Genomic DNA, 12,927 nt, shown 5'->3' with positions numbered 1-12,927 from the left:
ATACTAGATTTTCAGTACCTACTTAGGGACAACTCACAATATCTGAGTTATATGGGTTACACTATATGAATATATGATTGCATTCATTTCCTTCAAATCAAGACCCGTTCAGAATCCGTTGGTGAAACTGGATCTTCTATAATCATGTCAATTCCTGACATTTAAAATACCTTTAACAGCCCACGTTGAGGTCAATGCCTTGGCACAACTAATGACATGGAAAACAACGGTCTAGGTTAACATGGGCTTCAGATTGCATTGCTGGTATGATTTTTTCCATCTGACAATAGATTTCAGTTAACATTTGTCATTTATAGTTTTTCAGTCTAGAAGTTCTAGCACTGAAGATAGCAGTAGTTTACCACCAACCTTTTGAATTGTATTTTATTTTTGACAGATGCAAAATCTAGCATTATTCCAGCCTTCCTACACATCCAAATGACCTTTGTGATATGTCACAACGTGAGGTGTTCAAATGTGTCTAACTACTAATTATTGCCTTGTTCCAAGCACTGCTTAATAATTGTCTATATTGCTATGATCCCCTCTATAAATAATATTTATGTATCTGTTCTTATCTAATATATGGGGCTGCTTTATTGGAGGGGAAGGTGGAAACAAGATGGGATGGAACCTGGCGCCCAATACGTGGATGATGGATTATTGGATGGGATGGGATGGAGAAATTTGGGATCAACACTCCCCATTAAGTGCGTTCTCGGGCTGCTTGTTTCAGTGTGAGTTCTCGTTCCAATTTATGTTGGTTTTTTTACAGTTACAAAATCTGTTTGTTCCAGCTTGAGTTCCAGTTTGAAAACTTGAACAACCACTAGCAGATGCAAAGTTCACAAAATAGCTTGTCAAATAATGTGCATGAACTGGAACAAGCAACTTGTGCACGAAAGAGCATTACTGGAACAAGCCGCTTGTGCATGAATGAGTAATACTGTAGATGATTGGACATGTATGTCTGTTTTAGATTTTTCATATTTAATGTTATATATTCAGCTCATACCATACATGAATTTGCAACGCCATGTACTTGTTGATGGCAAGGTCAGGACTGACAAGACCTACCCTGCTGGGTTCATGGGTATGCCTATATCTCTATTAATGCATAAAGATACCTATACACCTATTTTGGTTGCTGATTTGTGGTGTCATTTTTTGGCAGATGTCATTTCCATCCCTAAGACAAACGAGAACTACAGGCTGCTTCCGTCTTCACCCAATCAGGGATGAGGATATCAAGGTTAGCTCAATTCTCTTACACATCATCTCTCATTGTTCTAGTTGAGCATGATGATCTTGGTAGCTGTGTGAGGTTGCTGTTTTTCATTAGTAGATCTGTGTACCTTATCCTTGTTGTACTGTCCATATATGTTGTGTGCATGAAAGTCTTGCATTGAAAATGTCATGTGCTACAATCGTTAGGACTATTAATAGATGTTACACTGTCTATCTATACATTTACATCGCTGGAAATTCCCATGCCCTTTCATAGTACGCCTGTGAAATGCTCACTGCTTTTCTACTGGTTTGTGTGCAGTTCAAGCTCTGCAAGGTGAGGTCTGTTCAGTTTGGCCAGACAGGCATCCCCTACCTGAACACCTACGACGGCCACACCATCCGCTACCCCGACCCGCTCATCAAGGCCAACGACAACATCAAGATCGATCTGGAGACCAACAAGATCATGGACTTCTTCAAGTTTGACGTCGGCAACGTGGTCATGGTGACCGACGGGAGGAACACCGAGCGTGTAGGAGTGATCAAGAACTGGGAGAAGCACAAGGGAAGCTTCGAGGTCATCGACGTGCTGCTTGGAGCTTTTTGCTATGTCTAGTTTTCTCCTATTTGTTGTACAGGAAAACATAGAATGGAATTCAAATTTGGTGGTCACAAAAGTGTGGAGACTTGAATTCATATAAAGTTAGGCTTAACATTAGTGCAAACAGTTGTATTTGAGTTTAGATTTAGAGTACACTTATGTATGCGTTGTTTGACAATGCTTATTTATGATATATTGAATGGTACTTATTTATATTATATTAATTATAATGTTGTTCAATATATGTGTATGTATATTTCTCTTTCAAATTATTATAATGTGATGTCTGAAAAATTGATTATAAATTGAAGAATGTACTGCCGTGTAAGTCATTTCGTTTAAATCTTAATAAGACGGTCACCAAAATGTCTAATATCAGTCTCCTAAATAAGACGGTTTCTAAAATGTCCATTATTAGTCACCTAAATAAGATGGTTTTCCTATTGTAATCATCTATTATTGTAGGATATTCGAGACAGTTTGATAAATACTTTATGACTTATAATGTTTGTATTCTCTACGGTTCTTTAGAAGTAGTGTCTTAAACAAAAACCTAATTCAAGACGGTTTATCGGACAAAATAACTTAAACAAATACCTTTTTCAGACGGTTATAAATTAAAAATTGTCTTATATAATATCTTTTAAGACGGCTTATAAACATCTTAAATGTGGGACATCTATTACGACTCCATCAAATTTGGACACTTCATAAGCGTCTTAAGAACTGAAAATTAACCGTCTCACATAACATGTTTTGTAGTAGTGAATTAAGCAAGTGTCAAGTTCAGCTCTATTGAAATCAACTAAGTATAGCTGACCCTCTAACACTCCCTTAAATGCTACTGAATCATCACTTCTTCTAAAGACAGTAACACCTACATCAGTAAATAGACAGTTGTAGCCCATATTACATAATTGAGAAACAGAAAGCAAATTGTAATCTAAGCAATCTACAAGAAAAACATTGGAAATGGAATGGTCAGGTGATATAGCAATTTTACCAAGTCCTTTGACCAAACCTTGATTTCCATCCCCGAATGTGATAGCTCTTTGGGGATCTTCGTTTTTCTCACTACTATAAATCGAGTCATATGAGATGGTTAATTTTTAGTTATTAAGACGCTTATGAAGTGTCCAAATTTGATGGAGTCGCAAAAGATGTTCCATTTTTAAGATGGCTATAAACTGTCTTAAAAGATATTAAATAAGACAGTTTTTAATTAATAACCGTCTAAAAAATGCATTTGTTTAAGTCATTTTGTCCAATAAACCGTCTTAAATTAGGTTTTTGTTTAAGACACTTCTTCTAAAGAACTGTCGAAAATACGAACATTATAAGTCACAAAGTATTTATCAAAATGACTAGAATATTCTATAATAATAGAGACTCGCAACAGAAAAATCATCTTATTTAGAAGGGTGATATTGGACGTTTTAGAAACCGTCTTATTTAGGAGACTGATATTAGACGTTTTGATAACTGTCTTATTAAGATTTAAACGAAATGACTTACATGTCATTACATTCTTCAATTACCACATTATAATAATTTAGAAGAGAAAAAAATACAAACACATATATTTAATAACACTATAATTAATACAATATAGATAAATATCATTCAATATCTCATAAATAAGCACTGTCAAATAACTCATACATAATTGTACTCTAAATTCAAACTAAACTACTAATGGAAAAACTTGCTCATCAACTGTTTGTGCTAACATTGAGCCTAACTAAGTATATATGAATTCAAGTCTCCACACTTGTGCGACCACCAAAATTTGAGTTCCATTCCATCTTTCATCGATGGCATCATCCATCGTTTCATCAGTTCATCATCGTCGATGGCATCATTCACCAGTATTTATGTGCATCTTCTACTCTGAATCCTGAGCCTTGACCACCTGCAATAACATGTCAGCATGTCCTAATTTATGTATTTACATAAATCTTACAATAGTTCTGAAATAGGAAAGCTCATATAAAACAGTGTTAGTTGAGTTGTGCAAGGCTAGTTGGTCTGTTTCAGCATCTGCAGTAGCATATGGAGATGAGTTGTTTTTGAAGGCCTAAACATATGTACATATATAATTATACAGAGCATGCAAAATAGACATTCTACAACTGTAGATATTGATGATGATATGAGGCAATATTCAGTTCTTGGAAGATTTGTTGTGTGTTTACAGCAGGGAACTTTTTTTTAGTCGTTTACAGCAGGGAACTTTTTCTCTTTATGTACAAATCATATTGTTGATAAAATCTTGTGTGCAGACCTAAGTGGCAAGGTTCTCTAAATTTGAATATGGAAGATTCATTTAACTGCAATGCAATGTACTGTTATGCAAATTGCTGAAAAATATGGAAAAGTTGCAGTGAATATAGTTGGAGTTGTGACATGGCAAGTGATGTGTGCTGGAAGCAATAAACATATGTTATATGCATTGGCAGAAGATTTGTTAGTTGTACCTAGTTCGATAGAAGTTGTAGTCTGTAAAAAGGAATTTGCAATAGTTCCATTGTTCCAAGCGTTTGGCCAACATGTAATATTAGCCAAAAATGAATACATTAAACTTTGGGCAACCTGTAACATTAGCCAAAAATGAACAGATTATATTTTGTTGTGTATATGGTAAGGAGTAATGCCAGGATAGAAAATTAACAATCAGTTGGTGGAGAGGAAGATTACAAATTTTTAGTTAGACACATATGAACACCTCACATTGTCTTGTGGGTTGTTTTGATCCACACCCTTCGCTTCGCACGATTTTTCAGCTAGCGTACCTATTTGGATGTACAATGCACATGTATGAACATAAGAACTAGTACAATATTATATGAAGTTATATGGTATAGGATTAAACATTCTCTAGCAAAGCATTATAAGCAAGCATAAGTAATCACTAGATACATTAACTCTAACACAACAAGCATGATCTTCTAATCAATCAAACCTAACTTAAACACCAAACAATCGTGAACCATGTATGGATCTTCTTTAACTAGAACATACACCAAACGATTACCATAATTTAAACTTATTAGCCTTGGACATCTACAGCTTCGAATTTGAATAGAAATACTTTAACTAACTTTTTAAACCATTTCATCGGATTAACTAGCATAGCTAACACATCACACTATTTGTCCTAGCAAGTAGAGCATCATCAAATATTACATAATCTCATTTGACTATAACCTAGAAGCAAAAGACTTTAAACGCCTAAATGCACTTTCCACTATATAGCTCTCGGATTACAACTGGAATAAACCTATTGATGCTATTTGCTTCGAACTAATAAGGATAATGAGGAACATTTATTCAAGATGATTAACTTAAGCGACCAATCTCCATTTATGATATTTACTCAATCAACAACCATAGAACATGATAATTACTAAAACAAAGCATTACTTCACCAATTAAGAATCAGCTAAACTTACTTAGCCAAACAATAGTAACTTCAAGCCAACAATTTAATACTTGCAGAATTTTTAGACAGCAGCACAGCGGTTAATTGTTTTATTCATAGCTCACAAAATATGCATCCAAAAATAGTAAACTAGGACTTTCTGGAAAGCTTAGAAAGTCCTCTATAACTCTTATATTATCATCACAACATGATTCGACAGTTTGAAAGGTCAAACAGTGCTAAACGTTAATTCTGTCCAGATTTGGACAGAATTCGGCTACTCACTTCAAAAAAATCATAACTGGAGTTTCAGGCATCCAAATCAGGTGATCCTAGACTTTTTAGAAAGCTAATAGAATTGTCTACAATTCATTTATAAATATCTCAGGTTAATACAATACATATCAAAGTCAGTTACTACAAACAGACTTCGCTGTCAAGATTTGGACAGATTCAGACTCTATAGTTCAAACAGCTGTAACTTGATCTCTAGACCACCAAAAAGGGTGCTCCAAAATTTGTTGGAAAGCTTAAGGAAAGTACTACAATTCTTCTATAATTACTAAGGGCTGATTCTCAGTTTAGCTTAGCCAAACAATCCAATTTTCGAAACCTATACAGAATTTGGACAGATTCTGAAACTGGACTTGGAAAAATCATAACTCATAAACTACTACACCTATGGTCATGAAATTTTAACACAAACAAGATAAAAAGATTATCTACAAGAATGCTGATAGTGACAGTATAATTCAACACCCAAACAAGAAGTATCCATTCATATGGCTGCCATCAGGCAATATGAAAGGCAAGGAGAATGGAGAGCATTATGAATTGTCACCTCAGGTTTTAAATGAATGGGCTCCTGTGAGTGGGAAGTGGTTAGGGGATGTGAAGCAACAAGGGCAGGATAATGAGAAGGGGAAACAATTCCAGTGGCCAATAGTTTGGATGCCAGCAGGGTATGATGCACCAAACCAAAAGGCTAAAGAGATGAATGACACAGAAGAGACCCCAAAATCCCCCAAAGATTTCTGAAGTGTCTCCTCAATCACCCAAGATCATTCATCTGTCTTGGTTTGGGAATGGTCATCATCATGATCAGAAATCGGCTGCCAGAAATGGTTCTGGAGACCACAACAACGGATCACCTGTGGTTACTGACCATCAAGACAGCATGATACTAGAAGGAAACCCTAAAATCACTCCAGTTGTGCCTAAGAGCATACACGATGGGAAGAAACCTCCAAGGGAAAACTGCAAGACCATTCCAGTTGTGCCAGAGAAAGAGATTAATGAAAAGAAGGCCAGTACTTACAGAACCATTCCGGTCATAAAGGAAAGTGATGAGAAGAAGATTGGCATGAGGGAAAAGAGGGAGTTAAAGGAGGCCAACAGTGCTGAAATGGTTGAAGAGAACAGGAAAACAAAACACAATGACTCATCAGTAGTTAAGCATTCAAAATTGCCCCCAGTATGCTTACGTGTGGATCCCTTGCCAAGAAAGAAACCTGGAAATGATTCTTCTAGGTCTCCTAGTCCACCAAGGAAGGATACTGACAACACGAAGAAGGACGTGGAGGAGGCCCAGAGCCAGATCCTGGAGCCTAAACAGTCTAGTACAAGTAAGGATATCACTGTGTCTGAAGTGAAAGAAAAATCGCCTTATGAAATGAAGAAGGAAGTTGGGTTTAGAAATGAAACAGTGGAAGTTGCTTCTGTTGAACATCTGCAGGAGGAAGAAGCTCCCACAAGTAAAGATGGCCAAAAGGTCCAAGCTGCTAGCACTACAGTTGGTGATCAAGAAAATGCAGCCCTGAAGAGCATAGAGGAAGATCATGTGCAAGAAAATGCTGGTGCAGGAAGCTTGAATGGATGTGACAAAAGAAAAAATGAAGATGGGACAGTGATTGAAAGTGAAACTGCGAAAGATGATGCCAGAACATATGGAGTTAATTTGTCAGAATCAGATGTTGCAGTTCGTATTCAGTCTGCCTACAGAGGGTATGATGTTCGAAAATGGCAACCTTTGGATAAGCTCAGGAAGATCAAGCATGTGCATGAACAGATGCAAGTTGTGAGGAAGCAGATTCAATGCCTTTTAGATTCTTGCAGTAAGCCAACACAAAAAGAGCAAGTGGCCATAGGTGAAACTATTATGAATTTACTCCTGAAGCTTGACGCAATCCAGGTATATTTTTCATAGGCAATAGAAAATAGTAAGAATAAGAAGAAATAGCTCAGTGCAACATAGACAAATGTCTACTTCTTTGAAGATTAACATACCTTGTCAATAAGGTTGATAATTCCATCATTTATTGCACAATAAACGTTTTCTCTAAGAACCTGTATAGTAGTAGGATTGATTCACAGACATCGTTTGTCGGAGTAGTTCATCATTTCATCATCTTGAGATCAACTCAATTCTTGAATTCTGCATCACGTGATCAACTAGCGTACCTAATGGAATGTGAAATGCATATGAATGAGAACAAACATAAATAACACAAAATAGATAAACTAACTGAAGAGGACAAAACACCTATGGCAAACTCCATAATAATCACACTTGGAGTTAATCATACTCAACTTTTATGAAACACAGGCATTTATAACCTAAACTTTATTACACAATTACAAGGTACTTACGTCACACTTAAAACCACAAGACTACCAATCAACCAATCAAGAACTAACCAAACCTAGTGACCTACACAAAAGCAATTCCAAAGAACCATTTTAATACTTGCTGATTTTTGGACAGCAGAGCAACAGTTATTTGTTTTGCTCATAACTCATAAACTATGCATCCAAAAATAGTAAACCAAGACTTTCTGGAAAGCTTATGAAGTCCTCTAAAACTTTTGTGTTACCATCACAACAAGATTCGACCTTTAAAAAGGTCAAACAGAACTAAACATAAATTCTGTCCAGATTTAAACAGATTCAGATATCACACTTCAAACAGCCATAACTTGGCCTCTAGACTACCAAAAAGGGTGATCCAAGACTTTTTGGAAAGATTAAGAAGAGTACTACAATTCTCCTATAATTACTAAGGACTAATTCTTAGTTTAACTTGGTCCAACAGTGCAACTTTCGACATCTACACAGAATCTGGACAGATTCTGATATCGGACTTTGGGGAAGCATAACTTTCAAATTATTGGACCTATAGCCATGAAATTTTAGTACAAATAAGATAAGGAGGTTATCTACAACTTTTATATATGACATTTTCACAGAAAACATGGTTTACTTCACTAAACTAGCTACACAACTAAAACTATGCATGCAGTGCAAACAGCAAGCATTCTAATTTAGTTCCTATTTAGTTTCTACATTTACCATGTTCTTGACACTTAAAATATTCTAACATATTATCATTAATTAGAGCCAAATCCACCTATTCAAACATTATATTTATATATATATATATATATATATATATATATATATATATATATATATATATATCCACCCAACATGAACTCGGTTAATACATATAAAGTATCATGACTACTAAAGCATAGAACTAACTTCATTAGACGAAACTCATCAAAACAACACTAACAACATTCATTAGCGACACGTTTGAATTTACTAAACTTACCCTTTATATTACTAACTCAACCAACACAAATAACAATCAACCTAAGCACACTTGATTCCGACAAAACCCTACTTTTCACATCATTCGCATCATCTCAAGGGCCATACTCAACATACTCATCCTTCAATGCACTTTACATATAACCCTACGTTTCAAACTACCCCTTCACCCTCAACAACGCATCTGACTTCCAATCGAATACGACCATACAGCACAAAGGGCAATTCATCAAACATTTGACATACCACAAGGCAACTAATATATCCATCCAATCCATCAACTAAACCAGGAAAAGGAATAGCACATCACTCACCATACCTCAATCGATACCAGGTTCATAAGAACGACAATAGTCCTGGCTTAGGCGTTCCACCGGACACCTACCAGGCGCTGCACTGGGGCATCACTTCATCACCTTCGGATTCCTAGGGATTTTTCCTCCGATAACAGATGACACCATGACCGTCATGGGAGGGGCAACCTGAGGATTAGGGCGCCAAGCCTGTCCACGACGAGCAGCAAAAGGGAGGGGCGCGTCCATGGTTGGGCAGGAACAAACGCCTTGGGAGGGGCAACCTGAGGATGAGGGCTGACGTCCATGGGAGAGCTCGGCCACCAGGGTGAGGAGCGGCGTCCAGCAGGGGGGGCGAGCACCAGCGAGGGCGCCGTGAGGGAGATAGGGCTGGGCGAGTGGACGGGGCTCAGCTGGGCGCTGCTTGCTGCAGAAAAGGGGAGGAGATGGGGGCGCCTGCACAAGGGAAGAAGGGAGAGAGGATGGACGCCTGGGAACCCTGCGCCATGGGAAGGTGCTGGTGCAGAGAGTTGGGGAAGGAATGGCGTCGGCTTGCTGCAGGAACAAGGCAGAGGGAGGCGGCGTGAGATAAGGCTCCCAGGTAATCAATGCCTTCCAGAATAATGCCAAGGCGGTGGAGATAATTGGTAAAAGAAAAATTCTCATCTTTCATCTATTTTCTTTTACAAAAATAAATGCACATATATCTAGTAGCTAGGATTTGTGAGGGTTTAAATGAGTTGGTCCAAAATATATTTTGGATTACGTCTTTCAATTTCTAGATTACGAAACAGAGAACCAACCAAATTTAGAAATTATTTAATCTCAACTCTTGCGATCTTGGTCCAAATTAATCTTGCATCAAACGCCTGAATGCTCCAGTTAATGTAACATAAAAGACATTACGGAGCAAGCACAGCAACAGCTCGCAAGCCCAAGAGTAGTACGACGCTAGCATGTCGGGCACACGGCAACGGAGTTAGGGAAGGCACGACACGTGGTGAGGAGATGGAGCGGTGGCCGATCCGGATAAACACGGATAGCGGTAGGGAGCTAAGGTGCATACAGGGACCTTCGTGGAGACGATACGTGTCTTTCACGTAGGTGAGAAGTTGTGTGTTGTCACATAAGGTTGCGCCCGTCACGCACCATGAAGCCAAATCACAGAGAGACACATGCAACACATGTGTCAAAGAATTTCAAACGAAGCTTAAAGAACCAGATTCGATTTCAAAGATTAGAGTTTGGGCAAGACGTCGATGGCTCAACCCAAACAATATTGGATCTGATGTTTCGGAAGATTACTAAAGTCTGATTTTTTGCAAAATAATTTAGGACAATTTAAACGGATGGAGACAAACACGATATCAAAATCGTGATAAACGAGGATGATCAAAATTTAGTGACCTTTACATTCACAGCTATCACGTGTTAAAGTCCGCACTCGTGGTCGAGCCGACGATAAACACCTGGGGTGTTACAAGTACTCTATCCTTGTTTTCTACACATTCTCAACATTTTATTTCCTAATAATAATGTAATTTACATCCTAAAATACATGATTTAGGACTTAATTGTTGGACTTAAATTTATATTTAGTGCCCTAAACTCTTTAAATGATGTAGTATTTTAAATTTTGGGCACTATTTTGAGTCACCTTGTTAGAGATGCTCTAAGGCCCTATCTCATCTCCTATCTCATTCACTATTTCAATCTTCACTCTGTAAACAATGTTAAATAGTGTCATCTACAGTTCTGTGCCCCCTATTTTACTTTATCCACCGAAGACAGCCTAAGGAAGTAGAAGAGATATATCATCAAACTAAGCCAAATTCACTATTTACTACATTTTTTTCATATTTATAAGTGTCAAGTATACTGACTAATATCTAAGACAGTTCTTATATTCTAGACGACTCTAATATTATTTTTATTTGAGATGGTTTCATATGAAGAAGTGTCTAATATACTAACCAAAATCTAAGACAATTCTTGTGATCTTAATGACTCAAAAAGTATATTTATTTGAGACGGTTTACAATAACAATCTGTCTTAAATCAATATAAGACATTTATTAGGATGTAACTGTCTCAAAACATATCTTTATTAAAGACGGATCTTCAATAAATTGTCTTATCTTACTCATTAACATATGATAAAAGACACTTCTATAAAATGCAATGATATATGTCTTAAAATGTGCGTCTTAAATAAGCATATCTCTAGTAGTGTCTCATAGGAGGAGAACATCCTTTTCTCCCCAGTCATGTGGTTTGTGCACCCGCTATCAATTATCCAACTTGAGCCCCCGGATGCATAAACCTACAAAACAAGTTTAGGCCTTGTTTTTAGGTACCCAAACAGTCTTGGGTCCTTTCATGTTAGAAACAAGCACCTTGGGTACCCAAACACAAGTCTTGGAGCCCTTTTGTTTGCCCCCAACATATTTGGCAACTACTTTGCCTGATTTGTTAGTAAGCACATAAGCAGCATCAAAAGTCTTAAATGAAATGTTATGATCATTTGATGCAACATGAGATTTCTTTTTAGGCATTTTATCATGGGTAGAATGTCTAGAACTAGATGTCTCATTCTTATACATAAAAGCATGATGAGAACCAGAATGAGACTTCCTAGAATGAATCCTCCTAATCTTATGCTCAGGATAACCAGCAGGATATAAAATGTAACCCTCGTTATCCTGAGCCATGGGAGCCATGCCCTTAACAAAATTAGACAATCTCTTGGGGCATTAAGCTTGACATTGTATCCCTTTTGGAAGCCAATGCCATCCTTAATGCCAGGGCGTCTCCCATTATAAAGCATGCTATGAGCAAATTTAAATTTTTCATTCTCTAGTTCATGCTCGGCAATTTTAGCATCTAGTTTAGCTATATGATTATTTTGTTGTTTAATCATAACAATGTGATCATGAATAGCATCAATATTAATATCTCTACATCTACTGCAAATAGAGACATGACTAACAGTAGATGTAGAGGGTTTGCATGCATTTAATTCATCAATCTTAGCACGTATACATGGCATTCTCATCTCTAAGATTGGAATTAGAAGCATTGCAAGCATTTAAATCTTTAGCCTTAGAAATTAGTTTATTATTTTCGATCTTAAGGCTAGAAAGTGATTCATTCAACTTATCAATCTTAGCAATTAAACTAGCATTATCATTTTTAAGATTAACAAGAGAATTATCACAACCATTTAATTTCTCAACCTTAGGAAGTAATTTGGCATTCTCAGTTCTAAGGTTAGAGACAGTGTCATGGCAAATGCTAAGCTCACTAGTTAATTTTTCACATTTTTCTATCTCCTAAGCATATATATTTTTAATTTTAACATGCCTTTTGTTTTCCTTAATAAGGAATTCCTCTTGGCTATCCAAGAGTTCATCTTTCTCATTAATGACACCTATCAATTCATTCAATTTTTCTTTTTGTTGCATGTTTAAGTTGGCAAAAAGAGCAAGCAAATCATCTTCATCATCACTAGAGCTATCCTCATCACTAGATGTTGTATATTTAGTGGAGGCTCTAGATTTTACCTTCTTCTTTTTGTCGTCCTTTGCCATGAGGCACTTGTGGCCGACGTTGGGGAAGAGGAGGCCTTTGGTGACGGCGATGTTGGCGGCGTCCTTGTCGGAGGAGGAGTCGGTGGAGCTCTCGTCGGAGTCCCATTCCCGGCACACATGGGCATCACCGCCCTTCTTCTTGTAGTACTTCTTCTTTTCCTTCCTCTTTCCCTTCTTATC

The 12,927-nt window shown here is 37.2% G+C and overlaps 1 protein-coding gene and 1 pseudogene across 3 annotated transcripts; one reads left to right on the top strand and one right to left on the bottom strand.

The window, feature by feature from the left end:
- The first annotated feature begins 1,493 nt into the window (after positions 1–1,493).
- Positions 1,494–1,901, top strand: LOC103647227 (40S ribosomal protein S4-like). The gene has a single exon (XM_008671794.2). The coding sequence runs from the start codon at positions 1,517–1,519 to the stop codon at positions 1,844–1,846; it is 330 nt and encodes a 109-aa protein (XP_008670016.1). The 5' UTR covers positions 1,494–1,516; the 3' UTR covers positions 1,847–1,901.
- Positions 1,902–3,419: 1,518 nt separating this feature from the next.
- Positions 3,420–9,716, bottom strand: LOC113002608 (BAG family molecular chaperone regulator pseudogene; annotated as a pseudogene). 2 transcript variants are annotated; one of them, NR_158213.1, is made up of 5 exons: positions 9,184–9,701; positions 7,539–7,712; positions 4,529–4,623; positions 4,309–4,423; positions 3,450–3,743 (listed from the first exon to the last, which is right to left on the bottom strand). The product of NR_158213.1 is annotated as a BAG family molecular chaperone regulator pseudogene, transcript variant 1 (transcript). The 2 variants fall into 2 exon arrangements; NR_158214.1 differs by having other exon boundaries at positions 3,420–3,743; positions 4,309–7,712; positions 9,184–9,716.
- Positions 9,717–12,927: the final 3,211 nt, after the last annotated feature.

The sequence above is a fragment of the Zea mays genome, chromosome 2 (genome assembly GCF_902167145.1).
Source record: "Zea mays cultivar B73 chromosome 2, Zm-B73-REFERENCE-NAM-5.0, whole genome shotgun sequence".
Lineage (NCBI taxonomy): Eukaryota > Viridiplantae > Streptophyta > Magnoliopsida > Poales > Poaceae > Zea > Zea mays.
This window is presented reverse-complemented; position numbering and strand designations above follow the sequence as displayed.

What these genes read in the sequence shown, in the direction of transcription:
- LOC103647227 (XM_008671794.2), top strand. Translation starts at nt 1,517, where the DNA reads ATGCTCACTGCTTTTCTACTGGTTTGTGTGCAGTTCAAGCTCTGCAAG.